Below are 13,324 nucleotides of genomic sequence, written 5' to 3' on the forward strand. Positions count from 1 at the left end.
GACCTGAGATATAAATTGAATTGTGAGAAATATGAATCAGGGATGCAAGTAGAAAATGGCAAATGTGATCCAGATTGATAAAAAATGTTTAAAATTTTTTCTTGTTTTGCAAATATTCAATGCTATGTCAATTGTTATTTTTTCCCCAATATCTAATAGTGTTGAACATTTCACTCCCACTTTTGCCTAAATAGAATGAATAGATTTCCATTTATTTAATATGAATATTAAAAAATGCCACATTTTTTCCATGATGAACTTGTGGGTTAAATAAGAGTTCCAGTTTTTTTCCATACATGCTCCTATTTGTTTGTCAAAGATATAACATCCAATACATTGCTCATGAACATAATGTGTAATTTTGTTCATTCATTTATATGTTTTTTTCTCATAATTATATAATAAATTGTATATAATTTTGCACATTGTTGATGGTTTTGTAAATATTTATGTATGTATGCATCATGTAGTGGTTTTAAGCCATTTTATAACCATGTGATTAACTCCGTATTTTCTCCAGATTTCCGCATTTTATCAACCAAGTAAATACCTCCATATTTTGTATATATGGAAATGCGGAAATCTGGAGAGAATATGGAAAAAGAGTCCAAATACTCCCATCCACATTTTCTCCATATTTTGAATACGGAGAAAATCTGGAAATTTGAATCTATGAAAATCTGGAATGAATGCGGAAAATTAGTCCAAATACTCCCGTCCGCATTTTCTCCTTATTTTGAATATGGGAAAAATGTGGAGATCTGAGGTGCGGGACAGTAGTAATTAACTCTGTAGATACCAATTCTGTTACTTGTATATACGTTTATTGAATATAACAGCTTTATATTTATGTATATTTGTTTGCTTTTAGGTCTGGTCAAATGCAGGGTCTACACAAATCAAGTAAATGAAGAAATAAATACAACTTCAGTAAATGCATTAAAAGATCTCATATCCCTGGGAAAAGAGATGATGACAGCTGGTGGAAAACGAGGGGCTAGTTTGAAATTGAAGCGAGCCATTGCAGCAGAAACATCAGATTTAGTCATTAAAAAAAGTAAAAAAGAGAAACTATGCAAAACAAGCAATGCAAAGAACATCAGAGAAAAGAAAGCTACAGAAAGCAAAAGCAAATGACAGACAGCGAATGAACTAAAATACAAAGAAATGATGGCCTTTGCAGGTATTGGTAATCCAACAGATGAAGAGGCAACATCGAAATCACCTGGGCGCTTGTCATCATCACCGATTGAAATGTCATCACCACCAAGAGGGCACAGATCATCAGCGACCCCCAAAAAACAGATCCTTCCAAAATCACCTGGGCACTTGTCATCATCACCGATTGAAACATCATCACCACCAAGAGGGCACAGACCATCAGTGACCCCCAAAAAACAGATCCTTCCAAAATCACCTGGCCTATTGTCATCATCACCGATTGAAACATCATCACCACCAAGAGGGCACAGACCATCAGCGACCCCCAAAAAACAGATCCTTCCAAAATCACCTGGGCGATTGTCATCATCACCGATTGAAACGTCATCACCACCAAGAGGGCACAGATCATCAGCGACCCCCAAAAAACAGATCCTTCCAAAATCACCTGGGCGCTTGTCATCATCACCGATTGAAACGTCATCACCACCAAGAGGGCACAGACCATCAGCGACCCCCAAAAAACAGATCCTTCCGAAATCACCTGGGCGCTTGTCATCATCACTGATTGAAACATCATCACCACCAAGAGGGCACAGACCATCAGCGACCCCCAAAAAACAGATCCTTCCGAAATCACCTGGGCGCTTGTCATCATCACTGATTGAAACGCCATCACCACCAAGAGGGCACAGACCATCAGCGACCCACAAAAAACAGATCCTTCCGAAATCACCGGGCACTTGTCATCATCACTGATTGAAACTTCATCACCACCAACAGGGCACCAACCATCAGCGACCCCCAAAAAACAGATCCTTGAAAAATCAACTGGGCGCTTGTCATCATCACTGATTGAAACGTCATCACCACCAAGAGGGCACCAACCATCAGTGACCCCCAAAAAACAGATCCTTGAAAAATCAACTGGGCGCTTTTCATCATCACCTTTTGAAACGACAGTTCCACCAACAGCAACCCCTAGGGAAAAGGACATCAAAAAAACACACAAAACCAGAACATCAACACCAAGAAAATTGGCACATAGTCCTGGACCAGTGACAAATATATCCTACATAATTGGAAGTAGTTTTGATGTTCTGAATAATGAGAATAACCAGTTTCCTCAGTATCAAGATGTAAGTATACCAAGTACTTTTGTTTTACAAATAATATTCAACACTTTAAATTGTTAACTGAAAACAAAATGTGTGCAATACAATATGTACATTCTTGTAAAGTATTGCCTAGTCAATTTTCAAGAAGTTTTAATGAGTTGACACTGAAAAAAAATGACATTTCAATAAAACAATATTTCTGGGGTTTTCAGGCGTCGTTTCAACCTGACGAAGTGATTGATGATTGAATTTGGGTACAACAACACATCGACGTGCTCTACATCCAGCTTCCCGGTTCAACCTCTCATAGGTAAAATAGTCATTACCATGATTTGTGGTTCCAAGAAAATTTAAGGTGCATATTTAATAAATAGTGCCAGTTTATGCAGAGAAATAAAACTGGAAAATCAATGGTGTTTCAATGCCTTGAAAAAGAATGCACTTTCAATGGAATTTCAATGGCATTCTTTTCTGTACGGATAGTGAGGCATCAACGAGTAATGAAGGTTTGTTCAATTTGAATGTATTATTTGTGAACATTCTAGGAAAGGCATGTACATGTATTATATATCTGTGTCTGTGATCTCCAGTTTATGGTCTGTGTGAATTAATTATAGTGTGATTACTTGCAGAAATGCCAGGTAGAGGCACTGCAACAAGAAAGGACCGTCCTTTGCAGCCAACAGTGAGCCAGGTTCTTGGAGACATTAGTGAAGCAAGAAGACCATCAAGTAGTCCGTCTTCTCCTTCTTTACATAGGTAACAGTCAAATCGATACAGCCATGGTCACACAGTATTTAAACGTTAGTTGTTATTTACTATTGGACTCTTGCGAGAAGCACTGACTTTTACTTTGACATTTAAACATGTATCATGTACGGAAGTACAATATTGATAATAGATAAGAAAACCTTTCTAGTGGTCATAGGTATGGTGTTAGGGGCATTAACATGTGAAGGTCGGGAGTTGAGGATAGTGTTGTCGTTTTCAAGGACAACTTACTTGTGCTTTGAAATAACATATTATTTTCGTTGAATTAAATGTTGAGCTAAATATTTATATCGTAAAAGAGCTTCCGTACATTGTCCTAGTGTAAAAGTAAGCTGTCAACTGTAAAAGTCAGCGCTCCTCGCAAAAGTCCATTAGACTTATTTGTATTGGAATGTATGAAGTCAGTAATGAAAATGTTTTGCTGTAGTAGAGTGTGTTTATTAAAGTTATTTGAAAAAAGTGCACAAACTTCATGTCCTCCTCTCAATATCCAGGGCATAGGATTTTTTCCAGTCTGATGCAACTATAGAAGTTGAAAGCAAGAACCATATTTAGAAGCCTTATAAAGTTTATTTTACTGCAAAATTTTATAGACAAAATACCAGTTATACAATATAAATGGAGCTAATAAGTTTATAGGATCTCCTCCCTCCTTTTCACCCTCCTGAGTATCTTACACTAAATTTGGTGCAGTTTGCTCCAAATATGCTCATCATTTGCTCATCATTTGCTAATCAAATGATATTAAATTTTATACAAGAAGTTCATATTTCTTGGGGGGTTTGTTCACAAAATTTAGGAAGCCTTTGATTTATTTTTAAAAGAGTAAAATATGGCAGGGGTGTGCAATTTGCCATTGCCCGATGCCCAGGGCTACCAATTTTAGAGGTCGGGCTATCATAAATCTATACCTCGACAGGGTAGTAAGTCTAAAACGAAAGTATACATATATTTACATCCACTGAATTGATGTATGAATTAACTTTGTAGTAAAATCATAATCTTTAACCCGTTCTAACCTACTGTAAATCACTTTTAATTCGCGAGAACTTTATTTTCGCGTAATTACGTGAGACAGTGTACTCGCGAAAATTTAATTCTCGCATATTATAGTATTCCTTAAGATTATATAGAGCAATAACCATAATTCGTGAAAATTTTGTCTCGCTTATCAAGAGTCAATAACTATCTCGCGAATATAAGGTGTCGCGAAAAATTAGTGATCTACAGTATATGTATTGTGTTTTGCTATCGCCAGTTGTTTCAGTGACAATTATAGTCAATAAAAATAGGGAGAAGTACCTGACAATAACATTTTAAGTGCAAACCATTATTTGTTTTATTTATTTCAACTTAAATATTTTTTTACCTTTTTGTTTTCCTTATACATGAATTGTTTTTGGTAGTTAATGGGCTAGTGACTGGCAACCTCGGGCTAGTAACTTTGTTACTGCCACTATCCCAACGGGCTTTGAGTAACTAATTTTTGTAATTGCACACCCCTGTATGGAAATGCACACTTTATGAATAATCAATCATTGTTAGATGACAGGCCTCCTTTATTTAATTTAATATAAATAATTATAGCTTTTCATCGAACATAGATCAAATCTGCATCATCTGTTAACATTTCTTAAAATCATTTCATTTCTTTATTCAGCAAGGTACGAAAGTTGGAGGGAAAGGTACACAGTCTAGAGAAGGAGGTACATATATACTTAAGAAAAAGCTTAAAGCTGAAAACCCTGAAGCTCCAAGTCAAAGAGAAGTATCTGATGACTTAATGAAATGTGTGCTGCATTTGTCAGCCAATGATATCTCTACTATTTTAAGAACTCTTATATACAAAGTTTTCACAAATGAGGAAGTCCTAAATTGTTCTAGAATGGGTAAAAAAAACTGTTAACTCGGGGGAAACCCTGAGACCAGGATTTGATATCAAGAAATTAACAGTTGTGCAGACAGCTATCATGACTAAATGTAGTATCAGTTTGGAAGTGTTTAAAAAAAAGTTTGATAATTTCTTGAAAATGGAGCGGAGGAAGGTCCGTAAATCATCTGATTAGTGATCATTAATATTCAGTTTTAACTGAATAAAGAAATGAAAGTTTTAGCTCTTGAAAGTTTTTTTTTAAGCAAAACTTGAGAATCATATATATCCTGTTGTGGAAGAACAAACTGAATGTGTTGAAATTGGTATTGATGTTGAATAAAACTTATAAATAGTATAATGGTATATATATATATCATTATATTTACTAGAAAAGAGTTATTGAACTGTTCTAGATCTGTTTTAAGAAAATTGTATGCATTTAGTTATAAAACTGCTCAAGAACAAACATAATAAATTTTGTTCCAGAACAGTACCTGAACATTAAATATTATGGCAAATCCCATGTCTCATTTAACATACCAGAACAGTCCCAGACCTGTTCTTGGTATTTTAATTCAAAACGAGTCCCTGTTTCTGTTGTTCCAAAAGAATCCCAGATATTGATTGTTCTAGAACTGCTCATGTTCATGAACCTGTGTATTCTGGTAAAGTTCAAGCAAATGTCTCATTTAACATATTTTAACATTCTAGTAATGCACAAGATGAGTAATAGAACTCATCAGGGACATTTTAGGGTGTTCTATTCCAAAAGTACTAGAAATATTCTATTACAATTCTAGAAAAGTTCAAGGATTTATCGCAGGAGAATGTTTCTGTAGTGTTAGTGTCCATGACTATTATATGTATTCATAACTTCATGTGTTTGTACGTCTCAATTTATGTTTATTTTTATTGTTTATATTGACGCCATTTTGGTTTTAAATAATGGTCAATTAGTCCGAGGCTGATAGCAATTGAGGGGTACCCCCTAGGGGGCATTCATCTAGTAAGTTACGTAAACTAAGACAATAGAGGGAGATCCTCTAGGGAATAATGCCACTGGTCAAGTACCAGGCGCCCCCTGGTGACAGGGACCTTTTTAACCAATCAGAGCTCTGATTTAGTTATTTTTAAATAAAAACAAATTAATTAGCCAATCAGAAGGCGTAATTTCAGAATAACTATCTTCAACTTTCCAGGAAAGCATCACTTTTCTGAGAACTGGCAAAGGGGAAAGGTCACAAAATTTATTTTTTTTCAATTTCCACTTTGCTCTAATTTTACATGACGAAATTCACTTGCTTCCTGTTTAGTGGTGATTACTTTCAACATGGCACAGAGACTTTACGTTCGCTCCTTCTTCAACATCCCAGCCTGGTATGTTATGTGCGACGAGTAAGTTGAGAGACTTTTTGCAATCATTCAGGAGGCCAATCAAGTTCTCACAGATGCGCTATTTCTGGAGACAATGGACTGCTTCGCATTTGTAATGGTTGTATTTTCTGTTACCCTCAGGATTTCTTTCCTGTGCCTGCATGCCATGTGCGTGACCAGCATTCCCATTGAATACTAGCCTGCATTTTCTGTGTATGTGATTGTACATTTGTTTATTGTTAATCATCATGTTATCCGACAACGAAATAGAAATGGCAGTCGATGAAGAAGCTGTGACCAAGTGGGCCGACCGGAAGAAACTTTCACCCCACACGGCAAGTATACTTATTGAGCTGGGGTATGATAGCATGGAGGCGCTCTCACTACCAGCTGAAAACGATCTGCCCTCAACCATTCCTGTGGGACAAAAATGCCTTCTCCTACATTCTATAAGGCAGACGTTTCCTCGAGGCCCAGCAGCGACTGAAACCAGTAACAAAAAGTCAATTAGTGCAACAACAACTGATGCTCTAGTGGAAGTTCACTCTGACCCCTCACCTGGGACACCGTTAACTCTGTATAAAAAGGGTAGTTCACTTGAGGTTGGTAATTACAGACCTGTTAGTATTTCGAGTACTGTTTCCAAGGTTTTAGAGAGAGCTGTTCATTCACAACTTGTTAAATTTTTAGATCAATATAAAATTTTATATGAATTTCAGTCTGGTTTTAGAGGAGATTTTTCTACTGAAACTTGTTTAATACATTTGTATGATTTTATAAAAGGAAATACATCAAAAGGTTTATATACAGGTATGGTCATGCTCGACCTTCAAAAGGCCTTTGATACTGTAGATCATGAAATTTTATGAAGAAAACTTAATGCCATTGGATTAAGAAATACTGACTGGTTTAGATCTTACTTGTCAAATAGAAAGCAATTTGTACAATTAGAAAGTGTTATGTCTGACCCAGATGTAGTAAAATGTGGGGTACCTCAAGGCAGTATTTTAGGCCCTCTACAATTTTTAATCTATGTCAATGATATGGCTACTAGTATTGACCCTGACTGCAAACTTATTTTATATGCAGATGATAGTGCAATTTTATTTTCACATAAAAATGTAGATTATATTTCAGAAAAACTTAGTACTGTTTTAAAACAATGTTCAAACTGGTTAGTTGATAATAAGTTATCACTACACCTGGGAAAAACTGAATGTATTTTATTTGGATCAAGAAAGAAACTTACAAAGGTTCAAGATTTTCACATTGAGTGCAATGGTCAAACAATTCATTCTATGGAAAAAGTTAAATACTTAGGAATTTTTATTGATCAATTTTTGAGTGGAGAATTCATTATTGAGTCCATTGTTAAAAAAGTTAACAATAGGTTGCATTTTTTATACAGACAAGCTCGTTTTTTAGATATAAGAAGTAAAATGCTATTATGCTCTGCTCTTGTACAATGTCACTTTAGGTTATGCCAGCTGTGCATGGTATGCTGGTTTATCAAATAGCCTTAAAAAGAAATTACAAATATGCCAAAACAAAATGGTGAGATTTATACTTAATCTATCCCCTTTGCATACCGTAAACTATAAAGTTCTTGGTACATTGAATTTGTTGAATGTAGAAGATCGGGTAAGACAACTCAGATTAAACCATGTTTATAATGGGCAAATTTATTGATCAAAAACTAGTTTTAGTTTAGGTTTATGGTTTGAAAATAGTTTTTATTAATTTTGAAACCGGTTTTATGGTTTAATGGTTTAGCACTAAATGGAAAGTTTCAGTTAAAACACACACAAATATCAAATATGGATGACATAGAACTGATTACTTGATTTTTTTCTTATAATATGAAGAAGATATTTCTACAACTTATCTTCATTTACATGAGAGTGTAATTGTAATACCCATTCTGAGTTCTACCCTTCTTTTAAAAAAAGGGGTGACAAAGGATGGCTTGTGTCACTATTATGTTGAAACAATATTACCCTTGTATAGAATGGATGATTTTCATGACAGATTTAGAATGAACAGACATACCCATGAGTCCCTAATTACCATGCTCCATCTTTGATATATACATGATGATTATAACTTCAACTAACAAGAAATTAGAATGAATCTACTTTTATCATAGACATAAATTACTTTATTTATATCTGTGCTTTTATTAATTTACTTTAGTATTTTGTCCTTATGTGTGTAACATGGTAACATTTTTTACAACTGAAGTGACACAACAATTATACTTTTTACACAGCTGTGCCCCTAAAATTAGTCGATTCTGTCATATTGTTATCCTCAGTGACGTCACGTGATTGAGCGCAGCAGCTGGGTTCTTTTCATGCCAGACTTTGGCCGGAGAAGAAACAAGAATATTCCCATTGTAAGAAAGATGAAAGCAACGGGAAGAGTAACGTCGTTTGCGAGAATAAAAAGTACTACATCCATGGAAGACATGCCCCGCGGGGAACTGATTTCTGCTTTTCGCGAACTTACTGGGGAGGACGAAAAGGAAATACTAGATATGGCGCAGAAAGAAGCGACAGAGGCGAACCTTCGACATCTATTACATTATACAATCATTCAGGCCAATGAGGTTGGCCAGCCAGCCTCCCAGACCTTGCAACGTTTGGTAAGTGTTTGTAGAGATAAGATGGTCATTGCTGCGTGCGTTCCAGCAGCCGACGAGATCTGCGATACTTGTTATCAGTATTCCGGAGAGAATTCTTGATGTTGGTTTTGATATTAGATACAACCGGAAGTTATTCTAGTAACTAGAAAGTAGAAACGAAAATTCAATGTTTTACTTGTATTTGTGTGACTACTAACAGGGCAGATATGGGACAGTTGATTAAAGTTTGATTTATTTATTAGGAAACGGAAGACGCTGTCAACGAAGAGCGTAATGATGAGGTGCCTCAGACTAAAAAAGCAAAAGTCTCATCGGCAAGTGCAACTACCACCCAGACGACCGAGAAAGAAGTTGAAGCAATAAAAGAAAAGGTGAGGCTTTTGGCCAACCAAAACAGCCCCAGTGAAGCCCTCATTTTATTAGCCTTGGATGAGTTGGCCAAAACGTCTAGATCGGCAAAAATTGATGATGTTGATATATACGAAGAACTGTATAGACAAGCCTCGAGAAATCAGGGGAAAATTAACCTCGTTACTTTAGTCTTAAGTGTCATGGGGGGTAAAGCCTCGGATGTGGTGGGAAAAGCATTGGTAAAATCTAAAAAAGAACAAGAGGAGACTAAGGAATCAGACAAAGAGAAGAAATCGTCTTCCTCTCCCCTTCACAATTTGTACTCTTCATTCCCACCCATGCCATTAATGATGCCCTACCAACCCCAGGGATATAATTATGGATATATGTTTAATCCGAGTTATCAGGGTTATAGGCCAAATAGGGGGCGACTGAACCAGGGTGGGTCAAAACCGATAGGACCATGCCTTTATTGCGAGTCTATGGGCCATCTCATCAAGGATTGTATGAAGTTTAAGGCGATGAAGCAAAACAAGTAGTTTAAATGAAGCAAGTGTGAAATCTTTTTCCAGACTGAACAATTACTTTCTTTTGTATTTGTTAGTGATACATGAAATATCACATGTAGAAGATTTGTCAGTTTTAAAAAACATTTGTCATTTATGTTATTAGATAATTAGTGTAGTGGTTTCATTTTAATTAAAGACATTAATAATAAACTTATGAGACTTGTAATCAGTTAAATGTTTTATTTTAATAAATTACACCAGTAGTAAAAGACTTCCTTTATCAGCTCAGAGAGACTAATTGTCTTGTGGACTTGGTTCAAATGAGCTGCTAAAGTGGGGTTTTCTTTCACCTTAGAGTACCTCATGTAGGTTTAATGTACCTGCATGGATATTGTTTTGTAGGTAACTGTTACGTGTAGTCCAGTTCTTCCAAATTGGGAACAAGATATACACAATTACATAAAAATTTTTATGGTAAATTGAAGTCAAATTTTTTCATGATTGAAGGGATCAAAAGACCCTGAACTTACATGTTTTACATGCATGCATGGTTTTCCTGTCTTATAATTAATACACCATCAATATGCTGTATAAATCAAAGTACTGAGACTGTACTGAAAGACAGGGTCATATTAATCTTCATGCTAGCTAGATTTCACAAATGTGATTTTTTTACAGGTTTAGATAACAACTTGATTTTTCATTTACATAATAAAAACAAAACGATGAGTAATATACATTCACACTTTTCATTTGATTTGAAGTAGAAATTTTAATAATTGCTCAGCCTGGAAGCCTTTCTGAACTGCGACGAATTTCATTAGTACGAATTAATATTTTTTCCGGATGTAAACATTGGATGATGCGTACGCAGTCACAATAATACACAGCATAGCACTTTGTTTACTAGTGTGATTTACGGTTAATATTTTTAGTTTTAAATAATCAAAATACTTCATTAGTTTGAGTTAGAGAAAGGTTCATATCACATTCTTCAGTTTGATACAGAATGTTTATGTTTTGATCAAAACAATTTCTGCACTATTTCGTATGCGTAGATTTAATTCATGTGTTATCACCACAGCTTCCTGTTTTGAGGCTTCTGACAGTAAACTAAAAGACGGGGTCACGTGACCCCGTCTATAAATCTTTATATATGTTTTAGTATATTCTATGAATAAATTTGAAAAACAATGAGTATTCAATGGTTTTTTAATGTATTTCCGTAGAATTACTTTTCCATTGATTTTTCATTAAAATATGACATCATCAAACTGGTTCAAACTTATTTGCATAAGTATTCATTTTCAATGGTGTTCAATGGACTTTCACTGTATTTTAACTGGAAACTAGAAAATAACTGGTTTTTCTTGGTAGACATTAAATAGTGCCAGTTTATGCAGAGAAATAAAACTGGAAAATCAATGGTGTTTCAATGCCCTGAAAAAGAATGCACTTTCAATGGAATTTCAATGGCATTCTTATCTGTAAGGGTCATGAATTTTATTCAATCATGAACATTCCTGAATAAATTCATCAAATTATTCATGAACAGATCATGAAGATCCAATGAACTTATCATTGGACATTCTTGAAATGATGAATCTTCATGAATTTGACTCTTCATGAATTATTCATGAAAAAAAATATTCATGAATATTCATCAATTTTCTTTCATGAATAAAAAATTAAAGATTTGAAAATGTCCAATAATAAGTTCATAGCATCTTCATGAACATTTCATGAATAAAATTCATGAAATAATTCAAGAAAATTCATGATCCATCTTGCAGGGGTAATTCCAAAGGCTATTTCCTAGAAATTTCGATAACTGAACAACTAAAGAACTTATTTAATCATGAGGGATTTGTTGATGCTATCAAACACAGATTTTCAAAGGTAAAAAGAAATAAATCATGCACCAAGGACATATATGATGGAGAAATATATAAAATGCTTTCCTCAAACAATGGGCCACTGACGGAACATCATCCATATAATGTATCTTTTACCATGAACACAGACGGTGTTCCCATTTTTAAGAGTTCAAAGTTTTCCATTTGGCCTGTGTACCTTATGATAAATGAACTACCAAAAAAAGAAAGGAAACTCATAGAAAATATGATGCTATGAGGATTATGGTTTGGGGAAATTAAGCCTTTCATGCCTGTTTTTTGGAAAGCCATTGCATTTTAAACATGAACAAGTTTAATGAGGCATATACAGCTGTCAGAAGTGTACACTAGAAGGACAGACATACAAAACTGGAAAGGGAGAATATTTACATACAAGGGTGAAAATATTATGGAACATGAACGAGATGAGCTTCAATCCATACAAAATGCAATCAAATCAACAGAAAGTGGTAGGCATCAAAGGACCATCAATTCTTATGGATTTGAAGGCGTACAATTTTGTAAAGGGATCTTGTATAGATTATATGCATGGGATACTACTTGGGGTAACAAAGTTACTTACTTCTCTGTGGGTTTCACCAAAACACAGTAAAGAGACATTTTCCATAGCGACCTATTCAGAACTCATTGATAAATTAAGACTTCTTTTGATCAAACCTACTTCCTTCATTTCTAGAGTACCATGGACCCTCAGTTGTCATTTCAAATATTGGAAGGCATCAGAACCAGGCTCATGGTTGTTTTATTATTCATAACCTGTTCAAAGGAACATATTGATTGGAAGCTATTATATTCATTATGCTGCATTTGTTGAAGCCATCATTCTTCTATGTGGAAATTCTATATCGGAGGATTTAATTCAGAAAGTCAAATTTTGTTGCAGTACATTGTGATGGTTGTTCCAGAACTATATGGTGAAAGATGCCTGACACTAAATATGCATGGACTTTTGCATTTACCACAATGTGTTTATGACACAGGACCACTTTGGGTTCTTCTTGTTTTTCATTTGAAAGTGCTAATGGGGAACTTACAAAACTCTTTCATGGAACACAAAATGTAGAGTGTCAAATTGTGGGATCTGTAAACATTATACAGAATTTACCAACTTAGATGAAATAAATTCCAGAAGAGTTTTCTGGATTTGCAAAGAGAATGCACCGTTATAATCCACTCACAACCAGAAAGAAATTGTTGGTGATATGATGGAGAGATTCTTTGGTGGTGGCTACATAAGTTTACAGATGAGTTCATGGACTACCAACTTATGGCAGATGCTGAACTACCAGACAGAACATCAGTTGAGAGATATTGGGGAGAATTAGCTAAAATGCAGGACACATTCAACAAAAAGAAAAGATTTCCTTGTTTAATCAAACTTGCTTTAATGTGTCTTGTAATCTCCATTTCTAATGCAGATTCTGAGAGAATGTTTTCCATACTGAAAAAAATTGTCACAGAATGCAGATCTGAACTGAAAAATGACACAGTTTGCTAATTGCTATGTACAAAACAGAACAAAGACCATGACTGTCATGAATGCTTTCCCTCTGCAAGCAAAACTAGCCTGTGAAGATTATAATTTATAAGCCTGCAATAAAATGTAA

At 35.0% G+C, this 13,324-nt stretch overlaps 1 protein-coding gene and 1 pseudogene across 1 annotated transcript; both read left to right on the forward strand.

Annotated features, from left to right (window-relative positions):
• Positions 1–801: 801 nt before the first annotated feature.
• Positions 802–2,637, forward strand: LOC134245732 (uncharacterized; annotated as a pseudogene).
• A 6,076-nt stretch (positions 2,638–8,713) lies between these two features.
• LOC134245733 (uncharacterized) lies at positions 8,714–9,958 on the forward strand. The gene is made up of 2 exons (XM_062727991.1): positions 8,714–8,941; positions 9,184–9,958. The coding sequence occupies exons 1-2, from the start codon at positions 8,756–8,758 to the stop codon at positions 9,829–9,831; spliced, it is 834 nt and encodes a 277-aa protein (XP_062583975.1). The 5' UTR covers positions 8,714–8,755; the 3' UTR covers positions 9,832–9,958.
• The last annotated feature ends 3,366 nt before the right edge of the window (positions 9,959–13,324 follow it).

This window comes from Saccostrea cucullata, unplaced genomic scaffold, assembly GCF_032062105.1.
Source record: "Saccostrea cucullata isolate Sc308-1 unplaced genomic scaffold, CSIRO_AGI_Scuc_v1 ctg11666, whole genome shotgun sequence".
Lineage (NCBI taxonomy): Eukaryota > Metazoa > Mollusca > Bivalvia > Ostreida > Ostreidae > Saccostrea > Saccostrea cuccullata.

Excerpts from the sequence above, each read along its gene's own strand:
- LOC134245733 (XM_062727991.1), top strand. The coding sequence starts at position 8,756 with ATGGAAGACATGCCCCGCGGGGAACTGATTTCTGCTTTTCGCGAACTT. Across the intron at positions 8,942-9,183 it reads CCCAGACCTTGCAACGTTTG|GAAACGGAAGACGCTGTCAA; the intron begins GTAAGTGTTTGT and ends TTTATTTATTAG.